The sequence below is a fragment of the Plasmodium fragile genome (assembly GCF_000956335.1).
Source record: "Plasmodium fragile strain nilgiri unplaced genomic scaffold supercont1.35, whole genome shotgun sequence".
Classification (NCBI taxonomy): domain Eukaryota; phylum Apicomplexa; class Aconoidasida; order Haemosporida; family Plasmodiidae; genus Plasmodium; species Plasmodium fragile.
The window spans coordinates 104,418-119,742 of record NW_012192615.1 but is presented as its reverse complement, the minus strand read 5'-3'; the positions used below and the strand labels follow the sequence as shown (position 1 = coordinate 119,742).

General features: G+C 44.2%; 3 protein-coding genes across 3 annotated transcripts; 1 reads left to right on the top strand and 2 right to left on the bottom strand.

Moving 5' to 3' along the window:
- Positions 1-1,694: 1,694 nt before the first annotated feature.
- AK88_03197 (uncharacterized protein) lies at positions 1,695-4,645 on the top strand (the record flags this gene model as incomplete). Its single annotated transcript, XM_012480818.1, has 4 exons — positions 1,695-2,750; positions 2,880-3,238; positions 3,334-4,069; positions 4,223-4,645. The coding sequence occupies 4 exons, from the start codon at positions 1,695-1,697 to the stop codon at positions 4,643-4,645; spliced, it is 2,574 nt and encodes an 857-aa protein (XP_012336241.1).
- A 223-nt stretch (positions 4,646-4,868) lies between these two features.
- On the bottom strand, positions 4,869-7,551 carry AK88_03196 (uncharacterized protein; the record flags this gene model as incomplete). The annotated part of the gene is made up of 6 exons (XM_012480817.1): positions 4,869-6,317; positions 6,442-6,539; positions 6,677-6,807; positions 7,058-7,122; positions 7,330-7,372; positions 7,538-7,551. 6 exons carry the CDS (start codon positions 7,549-7,551, stop codon positions 4,869-4,871), a joined length of 1,800 nt encoding a protein of 599 aa, XP_012336240.1.
- Positions 7,552-9,794: 2,243 nt separating this feature from the next.
- Positions 9,795-15,022, bottom strand: AK88_03195 (uncharacterized protein; the record flags this gene model as incomplete). Its single annotated transcript, XM_012480816.1, has 2 exons — positions 9,795-13,213; positions 13,387-15,022. The coding sequence occupies 2 exons, from the start codon at positions 15,020-15,022 to the stop codon at positions 9,795-9,797; spliced, it is 5,055 nt and encodes a 1,684-aa protein (XP_012336239.1).
- Between the last annotated feature and the right edge of the window lie 303 nt (positions 15,023-15,325).

The following is a 15,325-nucleotide window of genomic DNA, read 5'->3' as shown; positions in this document are numbered from 1 at the left end:
AAACAGGAAAAAAAAAAAAAAAAAAAAAAAAAAACACGTGTTATGTGTTCACCCAAGGAATCCAGTAAAAAAAAAAAAAAAAAAAAAAAAAAAAAAATTAGTCAAATGCAAAGTCAGGAAAAGTCGGAAAAAAAAAACAATAATATAATAAAATGAGTCACGAGAACCACGACGAAATGGTGAAGTGAGGAGGGTGGCGGTGGAAACGCTAAATGTAGAATGTCGAGGTAATCTCTCAACTTGCATACAATGATCTGTATGAATAACTATTCGTAGGGACATACACCCTATTTGTCCTTTTTGCCATTCGCTAATTGGTGATAACTCCCCCGTCCGCACATGCACACATGTGAAGGGGGGGGAAGTGTTGAGCAGAGCCGAGCGGACTGAACCAACCAATTTGAGCCAAACAGGTGCGTACCTACCGTGCAAACATGTGTGCAGTGTTGTAGTGAGGAAAAAAAGGGGGAAAAACAATTAACGACAAACATATGCCTCTTTTATTTTTTGTTCCATTCTGATTAACAAGTCGCTTCGCTCCATGTTTCATCTTTCCTTCCGATGTTGTTATCCCGTTTGTACGTGTGGGCACGTGCAGATGGAAACGGACACCCCGCATGCACGTACAAACGGGACAACCTGGCAATAGCACCAACGGATGAACGTCCCACAATGCGCGGTGGCCAACTTGGGAACCTTTCCTGTCTTCATTCGCAAAAAGGCACCATGGAAAGTGGGCGGAAGGGAAATGCGAATTATTATTTTAAAAAGAGTGCGACAAGGTCTATTGTCACCGCGATATGGAAAAAAAAAAAAAAAAAATAAATAAATAAAATATATACATATGTATAGAAAAAGGTGGATTAAGCAAAACCGGATTTACAAACCACTTAGCCTACTCGCGCGAACCCTTCCAGATCCTCAAATAGACCGCGGGACGCATCCCGATAAGCATTCACCGAGTATGCCTATTAAAATGTACTATGCCTAGGTTTCTCAATTCCCCGGCATTTCCCTTCCTCCCACGCCTTTTCCCCGTCATTGCTCCCTCGCCATATTTGGCCTCTACAATTTGGACACGAGTATTCGTATGGACTTTATTTTTATTTTTTTTTTTTTTTTTTTTTACCCGTCCGCGGTGTCCCCATTTTGCACTCCTTTCCGTACACACACCTGCGGGCGTAGTGGATGACTCGGTGAATTGAATTGAGCTGATCTGGGTTGAGCGTGAATGGACGGGATGTGGAACATGCCCAATTTCAATCCCGCATGGCATTTTTTAAAGGGGATGTTAGATGAGGCGGACGCAACGGCTCTCACTTTACCTGGCATATGACTAACCGCCTTGGGGTAATTCTCCCCTCCGTTGTACTCAATTTTTGCTTCTTCCATTCAGAGTGGAGGAATTCACGTAGGAGGAGGCGTGGACATGCCTACGTGGTGTAGCAAAAGTAGTCAGCATTTTTTTCTGGCAAGCGCATAGGTTTTTGTTGTTTTTTGTTTTTTTTTTTTTTTTAACCCCGTAGAGGCAGCGCGCTGGTGAAGCGGTTTATCCCAGCAGCGTTTCTCTTCCAATCTGGGTTCACGTCTTCACCATACGGATTGCAACGGGGCTCTACTTCATTGCTTACATTAGGTTGTGTGTCAAGTTGTAACGTGCCCACATTACCCCCTCTTTGTATACGCTGTGCATGATGAAGGACAGACGAGGAGTGGCAGCGGACAGAAGCAAGTCTGTTTGCCGGACTCCATTATCGGCCCGCACAAAAAGCACCTACGAAAGTGTGCTCAAGTGTGTAAAGGAAAACAAAAATGACCAAAAAAAAATCAGGTACTCTTTATTCCTAAAGGCATACGAAAATGCAGAGCTGATACAAATGGAAAGAAAAGACAAGCAACAAAAATTAAAATTAAAATTGAACGAATGGAACATGTGGAATAATTGCATCGACGTGAAGGGGGAAAAAGAGAAACAAAGATTAAAGCTACTGAACATGCTAAAAAATTATGAAATAAAGTACCAAGCATATTCCAACTTAAAAGCATTATGTGATTATAAAATATATTTTAAGAAATCCTCATTTGGCCAGGTCATGAAAGATTCGGAAGCTCTTTTACAACATGCACACAGAGACAACTTTGTCTACCACCTTGCTAGCATCGGTGTGTCCTACAATGATGTAATTCTAATGTCGAGCATTTTTAAAAACATGGAACATTTGAAGAATTGCAATATTTATATGTTACCTTGGATATACAGGAAGCTGAATGAGTTTCATAATTTTAATGTCACGACTTTTCTAATCCATTGTGTTGCGTACTCTCTTTCCACTTTCCCGTGTTCACTAAGTTTGTTTCTTCAATATAGAACCTTGGCTATTGTTTTTCCTTTATTCTTTACCTACATGTTTTTATCACTTCCTTTTTTGTTACAAGAAATAAATTGTGGTCGGTTTGTCTTGGACGGATGCATATCTTTCTTTATTTCATTCGACTACTACCACCTTCCGATCGGAATCATCCTCATCATTTCTTACCTCCTGTCCATTATCAACTGTGTAGATATTATATGTTTGCAAGTGATTTATTTTTCCTTTTACCTGACCCCCAATAATCCATGGGTGTACCGCAACGTGGACACTAAAATATGTTCCAAGTTCAACGGGAGCCACAGCATTTGCGACTTCGCCAGAAACATCTGCTACTACAATGAGGCCACGGGCGTGTGCGAGCTCAACCGGATCAAGCTGGTGAGGATGAGAAGCGGCGCGAAGCGGCTCACAAGTTGCTTAGAAACCGCTTCACACCGCTTCTAACCATTCTAACCATTATAACCGCTTCTAATCGCTCGAACCGCTTCACACCGCTCCCCCCCGCAGGGCACCAAAATCTACGACACGCTGCTGAGCAAGTACGCCGAGCCCAAGAGCGAGAAGTTCGCGCACGCCACGGTGCTCCTCTCCTTCCTCCTCCTCATCCTTTACAATTCCTTCTCCAAGTACAAGACTTCGCACAAGATGCTGAAGATCCACCTGTCTATCCTGATCCTGGTGTTCGCCGCCTTCATAATTACCATGCGTGATTTCACGCTTTTCGAGTTTCTCCTCGTAGACTTTACATGGGACCGAGTGAGAGGCGTGCTGCTCGACCATGAGGTGTGGATTGCCTGCATGATGCACTGCACCATGAGCATGTCCCTCCACTCCGGCATGTACTTCTACACCTCCAAGGGGCTCAGGTTGGTGTGAACGAGAAGTGCGCCCGGATGTAATCCCCTTTGCCGCGCCGCTTCTCATCTCATCTGCGCCGCTTCACTTGTCATCCCCACCGCAGGGTCGGCATCAACGTCATCTGGTGCACCTACCTCACCGTGCTGTGCTGCTTCCTCCTGGACATGCTCCTATTCGTAACTTTCTCGAACATCATCGGCATGCATATAAAAGACATAGCAAAGAATTACTCCTACTTGGTCAAGCTGGTGAAGAGAAACGTCTTTTACATTCTAGTGCCCGTGGGAAATAATTTCTACTCCAAGTTCTCCTCCTTCCTAGGGATTAACATAAGCATAATTTTCTTAACCTTCATGTTATTGGCTGCATCTAAGAGGATAGAAATTCTGTTTCTCTCATTTGACGACATATATTTTTTGAAGCCAAAGAATACATGGCTCGACATCAGGTGGGTCTTCCTCTTTTTACTTTATTACCTGTACAGCTCCCTGGACATAACTTTCCTGGACCTCTTCTTCACAGAGATGTCTCAAATTATTACCCTGTTAATTATGTTCTATATTAATTTTAATTTTTTCTGGGTCCGTGGATTTAAAAAGACGATGGAAAAATTCGGCAAGTATCCCCTCCTATGCCAATTTGTTCTTACTGCATTAAATCAGTTTTTTTTTTTCTACTTTGAAATTATTTTTCGTCTTCCAAATCGAGTCACACTCTACTTGCTGCGGCAGGGTATTAACATTTGCGTCATCCCCCTCGTCTCGGTGCTGCTATGTCGGTGCACTTGGTTCGCGGGGCCCATGGAGATGCGGCAGGGAAGCGGCGTCAGGCACATTCTGGTTAGTTAGCCATTGAGCGGACGGACGAGGGTTGCCGCACATTGCCGCATGTTGTAACGGACGGGCGAGGATTCGCGCACATTGCCGCGGACAGGCGCGCTGGTTCTGCAAATTACTTATCGCACGCGCTCTTTTCCCCCCCCCCCCCCTCAGACGGACGCCTACGAGCTCGCCATCGAGTGCACAAACCAGTCGAAGAACATCCAGCTGGAATTCAGCCAAACGTCCAAGAGCGCCAAGTGGTTCAACCTCTACATCATCCTGTTCTGCAAATACCTGGGGATCGACCTGGTCTTTATGTGCTTTTTGCATGTGGGCAGCAGCATTTTTTCCATAAAAGGAAATTTTTTTAAAAAGAAAAATGTACACCTGCAAACAGATCCCTACCTCCTCTTTTTTCTCCTCTTCCTCTGCTACATCTACATTGTGTACATCAATGTGCCCCTGCTGCAAATTATTAAGAGGCGCAAGTTTTTTCGAGTTAACAACTTTAACGTCCTCGACTACCCCACATGCTTCGAGGAGCCCAAGCGCCCGCGCAGGGGCCTTCCCTTTGAGGAGTTTAAGCGCGACTGATCATGCGTCTGCCGTGCCAATACTCTCCCGCTTTTTAATAATCCAATCCAATTTAATGTAATGTATTTTTTTTTTTTTTGTTCACAAAAACGTAAACCAACGGGGGCACAAAAATTAAAGAAAAAAAAAAAAAAAAAAAAAAAAAAAAAAAAGACACAACCTTGGGTGTTACATGCAGATGCGGCCAGATAAAATCCCGCGCAATGGTAGAGGGAGAGCGGCCCTACAAAATGGAAAATTTGTCTATTATTTTTCGAAGTAGAGGCTTGTCTGGGTCTACTACCCCCTGATTGGGAAAGTCACCCCCCAAATGTAAGGAAGTGCCGAGGGTACTTTTTTCCCCCCGCCCAACTCCAACCGCAAGGTCATCCTCCTCTTGCGCACCATGGACAAGATTGTTTCTAAAAAAAGGGTTCATTTTGTGGAACACGATTTCTTCCTTTTTATTTTTCATCCCATTCAGGTCGTATATGTTGTTTCCATTCCTCATGGTGTAAATGTCCTTATCCACATATCTGGTGTTCTTCCTTTCAGGGCTTCCTCCTCCCTGCACCACAATACCTCTTCTCTGCTGCATGGGGTCAAAATTGTGTGCTCTATTCATATTATTTGGGTCCATATAAGTTGGCATCTTCCTCCCATAGTAGGGGCCATTCTTCAAGGGAGAGTTGGCAAAGCTGCCTCTCCCGCTCTGCATTGTGACCCCCTGCGCTGCATTATTATTCATTATTATTACATTTACAGAACTCAAATCTTTTTGAAGCGACGAGACGTATTTGTGTGCTTCTTCGTTTTTTAAAATGGCTGTGTAGTTGCTGTTGAGGTAGACATTCTTGTTACTCCTTTTCTGAGCATCCACACTACTACCCATTGTGTAATTGATGTATTCCATTGGGGGGGTATATTCACACGTCGCTCCCTTTAGCTCGTTTCCTCTTATCCCCGCCTCCTTCATTTGTCCATCCTCACGAAAGGCAAAATTTCCCGTCGCTACAGTCCTGATGGGCGTCACCACTTGGCAGCCGTCTAGGTGGGGTGGAGCACCTGCTACCGACCTCCACGCGTGGGGGATAGGCTGAGCTAAGTGCCCATGCAACCTAGTCGCCTTCTCCTTTACGTCACCATTCCGTTGGTAGGGCTCCCCCGCCATAAGCACACTTCCCTCCTCCGCCGCTGTGTTATCCCCCGCGCAGGTCAGGTCCTCCTGGGAAGTCTCCTTCGAGCTGTTAACAAACGCAACGTCGTACCGCCTCGTGTCATCTTCTTCACTCCTCGACAATTCATTCTTATCTCCCTGAGCAGGGCACATCAAACTGTCCTTTTCGTTTTCTCTTTTGTGAAGCTCCTCCTCCAACACTTGATTAATCTCCAATCTGATTCGAGCAAAATCTCTTAGCGAATTAGGGCACAGGGAATTCTTCAGAATGTCATTTCTTAACTTGGCTGCCAAATCACAATCGAATCCACACTCTCCTAAATCTTTTTTATCCACATTTTCTTTTGCCATGAAACAATTATATGCTCTTTCTAGTTTTATCATTTTAGACAAAAGGTCTAGTCGCTCTCTTTTCACTTTGTTGATTCCTCTGGTCCGTACTCCTTTGTATCCTTCGATGATCGATTCCATTATGTCTTTGTCCACTGCTCTTGCCAACATGGTTCGCAGTTCTTCCTGTGTGTAGAGAGGGAGAAAACACGGTGTTTAAGAGAGGGTATGAAATGGCGTACGGGGTAAAATAATAACCGGTCGTGCCTAATATGCCGCGCCACCACATGCACAAAAAATGTACACACACGGACGCATTTCTGCCCTCTGTGCTCTTCTCCCTTGCCTTAATTTTTTGCGCGAATATTTCGTCGTCCCGATCGAGCTCCTTCAGCTGGTTTAGGTAGGCTGCAGGGGGGGGGCGGCGGGGAGGAGGTGAACAGAGTGGGCGCTGTTAGCACAGTCGCTAGCGTGTGCAGAAGTGGGTAGCGTGTGAAGAGCTGCAACGTCGGGGGGATGTGTCCCCGCGCAACTCAGGTAGGCACCTTGCTGCTGCTCTATGTACGGCTTCAATTTGACAAAAAATTCATCCACGAACGAAATGGTTTTCTTAAAGCTCTGGTTCCACAGGGTCTGCGGCTTGAACGTGCACTCCTTCTCCTCCTCCTCCTGCTTTCTGCGGTGAAGACAAAGGGGACACAACAATGGGGTTACCACAATGCGGTTACCTCCGAAACGTAGCCATCACGTGCAACGGAGATGAGAAGTAGGGGCAGTGGACCATTTCAAACAGACGACGCAAATATGTTTATGTAGGAATGTCCGCTGATCGATGCACCAACTTGGTTCTTTCCCCGTTGCTGTTATTCTATTTTGTTTTATTTATTTCATTTTTTTTGTGCCCCCTTGGAAGGGTCTCCCCTTACTGCTTCTCCAGAGAGGCCTTCAGCTGCTTGTTCATTTCTTCCTTAATTGCCTTTTGCTGTATAAGCTGCGCAGAGGGGGTGGGAGAATAGTCACAAGTGGAGCTTCCAAGGGTGAATCAAGCACTACTCCCCATATTAACATTCCCCAGAGGAGCGATTTTTAGAGTGAGGAAAGGAGAGGTGGGGAACACATTGGCAGGTCCACAACCTATGGGGTGATAACAACTAATGCGCAATTGAACCCCCTTTGGTAATTTTTTTTCTAGACTTACGTTTCTCCATTTTTTGCCCCACAGGATGTCTTGCTTCTTTTTCCTTTTAAAGGCGAGAAAGGGGGGGATTTTTGTAGCGGACATGAAGCGGGCACAACGAATTATTTTAAAATGAGAAAAGGGGTATATAATTCACAGATGTTGTCTGCACCGCCGATTTGCAGCGAATTTATCGTAGCGCCTTTTTGTGCATCTTTTTGATTATTACTTTAGAGAGTTCATTTTTGATGTGCCGTGGGAGGGGATTTACGAGGGGGTATCCTTTCTGCGGCCTCTTCCAATTGTATTTTCCAACTCTTGCTGTGGCTTCGGTTTTCGATAGGCGAAGCGGCAGATAGGAATTTGACGGAGGCGCTTTCTTCCTGTCTTTTTCTAATTTGGAACGACAATGCTGCGCAAGCGATCGCGGGAACTCCGCTCGGAGTTAAAAATGGGCAGCGGTTGGAGGGGTAACGGGAAATTACGCACAAACAAGTGTGGCAAAACAGTTTGCAAAAACGAGGACGCGGAAACGGGGGTTCCGATCTGTCCGTTTCTACTCAAAAGGTACGTCTCACTTTTTCTACGCGTGAGATGTACAAATAAATGCGTCTCACGTTGTGCACACTGGACAACGTAGATCGAAATAGTTTTTTTCATGTACGGTGTACACGTATCTATATGCTAGGGGAGGGGGGCTTCTTCCTTTTTATTTTGCCAAAAAAAAAAAAAAAATTTATTTGGAACAGAAATGCGAGTTCTGCGTTTTTTATTGGGCATGAAAGGGGCAGTAAAGTGGGCGGCAAATTTAGATGGACAAAATTAGGACAAATTTAGACGGACAAATATAGACAGACAAATTTTAGGTGACTATTTTGGACGGAATATTTTTGTTACGTCCCCTTTGAAAAAGAGAACAGGTGAAGACACGTGGCACAACATGGCACGTGGTGTGGGTGAGCGCAGGGGCCTCGTTCGTGACCCGCCTCCGCAAATTTACCCAGTGGTCATATCGCCCCTTCGCCGATTATAACTCCTTTCCTGTCCCCCCTTAGGCATTGAAAAAAAAAATAAAAATAGAGCAAAAAAAAAACAAAAAATAAAACAAAAATAAAGCGAAATAAAACAAAAACAAAGCAAAATAAAAATTAAAAACTCCTTCCGCGGTATAACGTACGAGCTTCTGCCATCAAACGGTGGTACCTATTTGTAGACATGAATATACTTATGTAGACTGGGAAACAAAAATTCCACACTCCATACTTGTGTGCATAATTATGCACAGTTAGGGTAAATAATTTCAAAATGAAAAGTTTCTAAAGGGGTGTGTTTTTATCACCTTGCTGTTGTTTTAACTTTTCAAATTTTAATGCCTGTACAAATTTTTTTTTTTTTTTTTTTTTTTTTTTTTTTGTGCTGAATGGCAAGGTAAAAGTGTGTACATTTTTTTTTTCTTCGCCGTTTTTTTGTCCAAGTTGCACACATCGTGACTTCTGTACTGTTTTAAACTTTTGTTCTGACGTAGTTTAGCTAACCTTTTAACTTCCCGCTGCACAGTTTCTACATTTTTGCGATAGCAACAGGAAAGGAATATTGCTAACTCGATGCATAGGGCTTATGCAGCATGGATGTGTGAATGTGTACGTTCCAAAAATGTCCGTATTTTTGTTCTTCGTTGGTATTTCAGCTTCGAGCTAAAATGCAACACTGGTGAATTCCTTTTTGCCTGAACAGGTCAGCTTTTTTTTTTTTTTTTTTTTTTAATTGCCATTTCCTACAGCTGCAATGTTTGTAAAAATGGCTCACCTGTTTAAGAAGTATACGCACCCGTTAGTGCGTGCAGGGGTTTGTCTTGCCCCCCTCCTCCTGTGGAAGGATGTGGCAGCGTGTGGCAGAATATGGCTAGGACAACCCCACTTTGGTAAAATCCTACTTACAATCATCTGTATCAGGCTTGTTATCATGTTGTGCTGTTTTGCTGAGTGGGACAAACCCCCTTTTTCACTACTGCTACTATGGGCATGCAAAAAAAAAAAAAAAAAGTACCATAAGTAAACCATGCTGTTACGAGTTCAGTGCATACTCATCACACTTTTTACATTTCTCTTAATGGTGAACGTTCTTTTTTAAAATTAGAGGTACGTATCATCACGCTGGGAGTAACCCCCGCTGCACACAGTTTATAGGCACTTTGTCAATTAAGGACAAAATTTCCTTGGTTTTTTCAAAGGGTTTTTTATACCCGTCTACCACGCCTATGGGGGACAAGTAAATTTTCACTTTTACTACACATGTATATGGACGTGTTCGTGTAGTTTTAACTTAAAAAAGAACAAACATTAGAGAGGTGGCCAAGCGGAGCACAACCGCAGGACCAACCACACTGCAAAATGACAAAAAAAAAAAAAAGAGGCTCACACATCGGTGGCACGTACGCAACGAAGTAAACCATTTGCAGCCGAAAAAGTGAGCTGCTTCCCCCCTTGTCATTTCCAGTTGAGGGCCCATTCGTGCAGCTTGTCCACCACGACGGGGAAGAGCGTCTTGACGGAGGAGTTGATGACACTCAAGAAGTAAACCTCCGCGGCCTCGTCGTTTAAATCCAGTCTGAACTTTTCCTGAACCTTGAGCACACACAACTCGGGGCTCATTTTCATGTCCTTCAATCCAGACTCGCACATGCATTCAAGCAGGCTAATGATTAACTTGGAGTGGTAGCGCAGGTATTTATACGCCAGACAGCACTTTTTTAAAAACTGTTCATAACCGACACTATGGGCTCCACCCATAGCTTCGATCATTTCTTTGCACAATTTCATGGGGGGAGAAAAGGGCTTAGGGTCTTCTCCAAATATGTACCCAAAGTCAATGTGGAAAAAACATCCATCTCGTGAAACCATAAGGTTGTCCAAATGTCGATCTCCTATGCCCAGTAAGTAAGTGATGACACTATACCCTGCACAGCTGGAGATGAAATTTTCCAAAATTGTGACATCAAATCCGAGAGGACAATTCGAATCCATATTATTTTCCATGAAGTATTGTCTAATTTCTCCTTTATAATTCTTTTTAATAGAAGATATAGATTCTGCATAGTTGACAAATTCGATAAAGCCATCATCTGTGGAAAGGGCGAGAACTTTGTAAAGAGTTAATTTCAAATCCAGTCCATACCGTTTCCACATGTTATCAATGATGCATATTATCTGTATGACCAAATGGTCTTGTCTCAAATCATCTCCCGCTTTGTAAATGTATTTCTTAATGGAGAGTTCATATATTTCGTTGTACTTCTTTGCGCGCTGTTTATTGTGTGAGTTACTTTCCGACTCGTGGTGGATCACCACTCCTGCGTTTGGGGGGGAGCCTGCACTTGGGGCGGCTTCACTTGGACACTCTTCCCTTGGACAATCTTCACGTGGACACTCTTCCCTTGGACACTCTTCACGTGGACACTCTGCACTGTCCCCAGGGACCCATTTTTGCAAGCCCACTTTTTCCACCTTCCTCCCATCATAAAAAATGTTTTTGCCTTCCCACTTCACTTTTTTATAATGATGCTCAAAATCGGATGCACAGTCAAAGGAGCTATACAGAGATTTTAAAAACTTAGAGTTGAACGAATGGTACATGGAATAGTTTTTTTTTTTTTTTACATTTTTTTTCAAATACTTTTGTTCATTAATTATCAAATTGTGGAAATGCTCATGTGCCAATTTTATTTTTTTTCTGACCAGGCACGCTATTACAATTGGGTACAGAGAAGATCGCAAAACGTATGACTGTTCAGGTAAAAAGCTCAAAAATTCTATATCTGGATCGATAGGCAGAATTAGCGGAGCTCTGATTCTTTTTATCTTTTGCTTCCTGACGAGACTTATGGAGTCATCCAGGATGTCAATATTATTGTCCTCATCACTGTATGTTGCGCTCAGGAAGAAATCGAAGTTGTCATTTAGCTGCAGGAGGTTGGAGAAGAAGGAGGTGTCTTTGTTTCTCTCCATAGGGACCCCCCTGGAGTCGTCTATATAGGTGACAGTTTTGCTGTCCTCCGTGCTGACCTCGGAGGTTGATCTGTGCGAGGCGGGCAGCGCCCCCTGCGCGATTTGCGCACCCCGAGGCTCGTACTGGAAGAAGTAGGTGTCTGCCCCGGGGTCCGCACAGATGCTCAGCTCGCCGTGTAGGTAGTAGACGGAGTTACACACGTCGCTCTGGTGGTGTACTGAATCGGCATCTTCCTCGCCCACGTGTTGCGCGGGAACGCCTTCTTCCTCTGCTTCTGCTTCCGCTCCGTCCGCTTCTAAATGTTCCGCTTGTACTTGTTCCACGTCTGCCTCTCCCTGGCGCGCGCCCCGGGGAGAAACAAAATCGTACACCTCATTGTCCGACACGAAGATGTTATTCTTTATAAAGTCTTTAATCACCACGCAGCCGTAGTTCTGTCGATAGCAAAAGAGGAACTGCCTCAGCTTTTTCGTTTTGTTATGGATCCGGTCAGACTTGCTCTTGGCAATTTTCGTGAGGTACAGCAATTGGTTCCTAAATCGGTTTTGATTTTTCAGAATAGATAAAATTTTTCTTTTTTTTTTTAAATTCGAAGTCATTAATTTTGTAATGAATAATTTATGTATGTGGATGTAGAGGTTCCCTTTGCACTTGTCCTTGGTCTCGCTTAACAAAAACCAATGGAGAAAAATGGAAAGCTTCTTGGACGTGATGCACTTGTTAATTAATGTTTCAATAAACAAATCGTCAATCGGCTGGTGGTTAAAAACTCGAAGACTTTGCACCAGCTGAAACAGATACAACTTTAGTTGATCCTTTTTCGCTTGCGCAATTATTTGCATCACGTACTTTTTAATAACTGTGCGCTGGAGGTGGCAGTTTAACAATTCAAGGCAATTCTCCAAAGAAGGCTTAGACCAATAATTTAACAACTGCGTGGCTTCATCCTTCTCTTGCTGGTTGTCCCAGTTGATATTCTTTACAAATTTCCCCAGGGCGTCTTCCCTGTTCACTAACTGAAGACGGAATTTCCATAAGCACCTTTTCTCTGCTTCATTTAGCTTAATTACTGGTGTGTTCAAAATGGTGTTTATCGTTTTTATTTCTTCCATCGCTGGAGCTGCATCGGCTGTGTCATTCCACCCACCTTCCCCTTTCTGCAGAGAAAAGTCAAACGGGTAATCATCGTATCTACTTCTGTTCGCCAGGTGAATATTTTTGCTGATGCGACTTGCGTACTTGTTCATATGATCGAATATGTCGTTTCGCTTTTTTTCCTTCCCTGGACCCTTTCCCTCCATTCCTACTGCACCCAACGTTTCATTCCTTTGCAGTGGTTCTTTTCCCACCCTGAGAGGCCTCTTTACCCTTTTCAGGAAGGTCTCCACGAGCAAATTAGTGCCCTCCCCTGACGCGCCATCCACTTCACCCACATAATCGAAGGAGTTGAAAAACCAGCTACTTCTATAATCACCGTCATCGCAATTATCAGGGTGGCAACTGGTTGGGCAAGACTCCCTTCCATCACTTCCCCCCTGATCGTCCCCTCCCCTCTTGTCTCCATAGTATACACAACGTTTGTTAAAAAGACAAAAGTGAAAAAAAAGGAACCCAGCGATGTGTCTCTCCTCCTTTGTCTTCCACTGGGCGTACATTTCTGATATTCGTCTTAGGGATGCCGCCACCCGGCTCCGCTTCGGCAAGGTCTCCTCAAGGAGATGGCCAGGCTGACCACACTTATAACGTCTCCTTCCCCCGGCGCAAAACAATTCCCCTTCGTACTGGCGCACCTTCCTCTGCAATATTTTTACCTGACTGGTCATAATTTTTTTTTTTTTTTTTTTTCCCCAATGTTGGTCACACGAAAGGTAATACAACCTTTGTGCTTTCGTTGTTGTTCCTGTATGGGTGTCTTTCCCAAGGAGAATCTCCCATGATGTCCCCCTTTAACGTTTTCTTCCATCACTTGGCGCTGGTCCCCCGAATGGCAATTTGTCCTCCCCGCGCGAATGTAATTCTCCACTGGGGGGGCGCCCCATCCAAAAAAACTTTTCCTCACCGAACGTACGTAACGTTCTACACGACTGCACTGTTTCATTGATTGGTAGAAGGTGTCACTTGTTTGGAGGAGGCAAGGGTTTCCTCCTTCTATAGGATATATCAACTGTTCGTGTCTTTTATCAATACGCACGGGGGTCGTACATTCCAGTGCGTCCTCTGGGCCATCCGTCCCATCACCTACATACACACGCTTACGAACATTTCGCTTTTTTTTTTTTTTCTCCAATAAAGGCAGCACACTATGATGACTGTCCCTTTCTGAGGAGGCTTCACTTAGAACATTTTTCACACTTCCCTTTCGAGGAGTACGGTACAAACATAACAAATCGCGATACACACTGTTGTCTTGCAAAAAGGAAATTATTCCCTGGTAGGAAGTACCCCTCGTAGAATTGTTATCATCCACATGAGCAATTTTTTTCCTCAACGCGGAGGTAATGACGTCCTGAATTTTTTCCTTCCTTCCGAGATGATACAACTTTTTAATTTGAAGTCCCTGTTTAATCACACCACTGGGGGAGAATACCCTACAGTAGGAATAAAATTTCCAATTTTTTTTTTTTTTATGTTTGATGAGAAAAAATAAATAGCTGTCTGGACTCAGCTGGGAATGCCTAATGGGATAATTTAGGGTTCGATTTATTGTATACAGGTTCCTTCGTATCGCTTTCGTTTTTCTGTTTCTCGGTATCGTCGTGGAGTCCTCAGAGAAGTTATCACGGCTACTTCCACACTTAGCAGTGGCACCTTCAGGGGGCTCTCCTCCCCCACTGGTCAAATTATTACCCCCCAATGTGTTCTCACAAAATTGCTCACCTACCCCCGTCTCTCTCTTCCCTGAAATAGAACCGTTCCTATCGGACGTGCGTAACATCTGCGCCAGATTTTCAGAAATTCGATCATCATAGTTGTTCCACTTGTCCTTTTTTTTTACTCGTGTGGATTTCTTCATGTCCTCCCCCAAAGGGTTCACACCCTTTTCACTAAGTCGGTTGGCATGGTGGCTGTTTTTCCTTGTGCCAAATCCTGCACAGTTGATGCTGACCGGGTGGCTATAAAACTCCTTGTCCATAAGAAAATAGCAAATGGCTTCAAATTCTTCACTAGACATTTTCTCCTCGTTTGTATATTTACCATGTGGAGGTTCTTCTCTCCTTTTATATCGATTTGACTTGGAGTCTACTCCGCTTGTTAAACCTACTCGTACTCTGGCGGTAGCTCCTTTTGACTGAATGAGGGGCACCACTCTCCTTTTTGAGTGTCCCCTTCCTGGATGAAGTCTTTCCTTCCCATCTGCTGGTATGCTCAGATGCTTCTTTTTCCTCTTCCTCTGGAGGTACTTGAATTTGTCCAGCCTCTTCATTTTACGCAGCAACACGGCCTTGTCCCCGCCGTTCGGGGCGCTCGCTGCATCGTCCGTATTAGCGGCGCCTCCCTCGTTTGCCGCGTTAACAGCATGTGCGATATTTGCCGTATTGGCGGGGGGAGAGGAGGCCGCTTCCCCCGGGGCGACGCCTGGGTCCTTCACCCCATGACTACGTCGCCTCCTCCCTTGCACATCATTTCCATGCCCACCTTTAAAAACCGTGAAGAGACTTAGCCTCACGGAGAAGTAATCTCGTATGTCTTTTATGTTCCCATTACTCATCTTGCATTGCTCAAGAGTTAGAGGCTTCACATTTTTTTCTCCTCACTCTCAAACCCCATACAGGGAAGTATGATTGTAACCCCTTTTTTTGGTTACTTCTTAACCTCTCTTTGGGGCTTTCCCCCAAGTGCATTCTTTTTTTTTTTTTTTTTTTTTTTTAACAGGCTAGGGTTATCGCGTAGGCAACGGAGTAAAAGTGTTACAGCATTCTTGAGGGCTTTTTATTTTTTTGCAAGATGTTCCCTCTTCTATGGACATGCCTCGTTTGTACTTGTGTTTTTTCACCCTTGCTTTCTCCCTCCC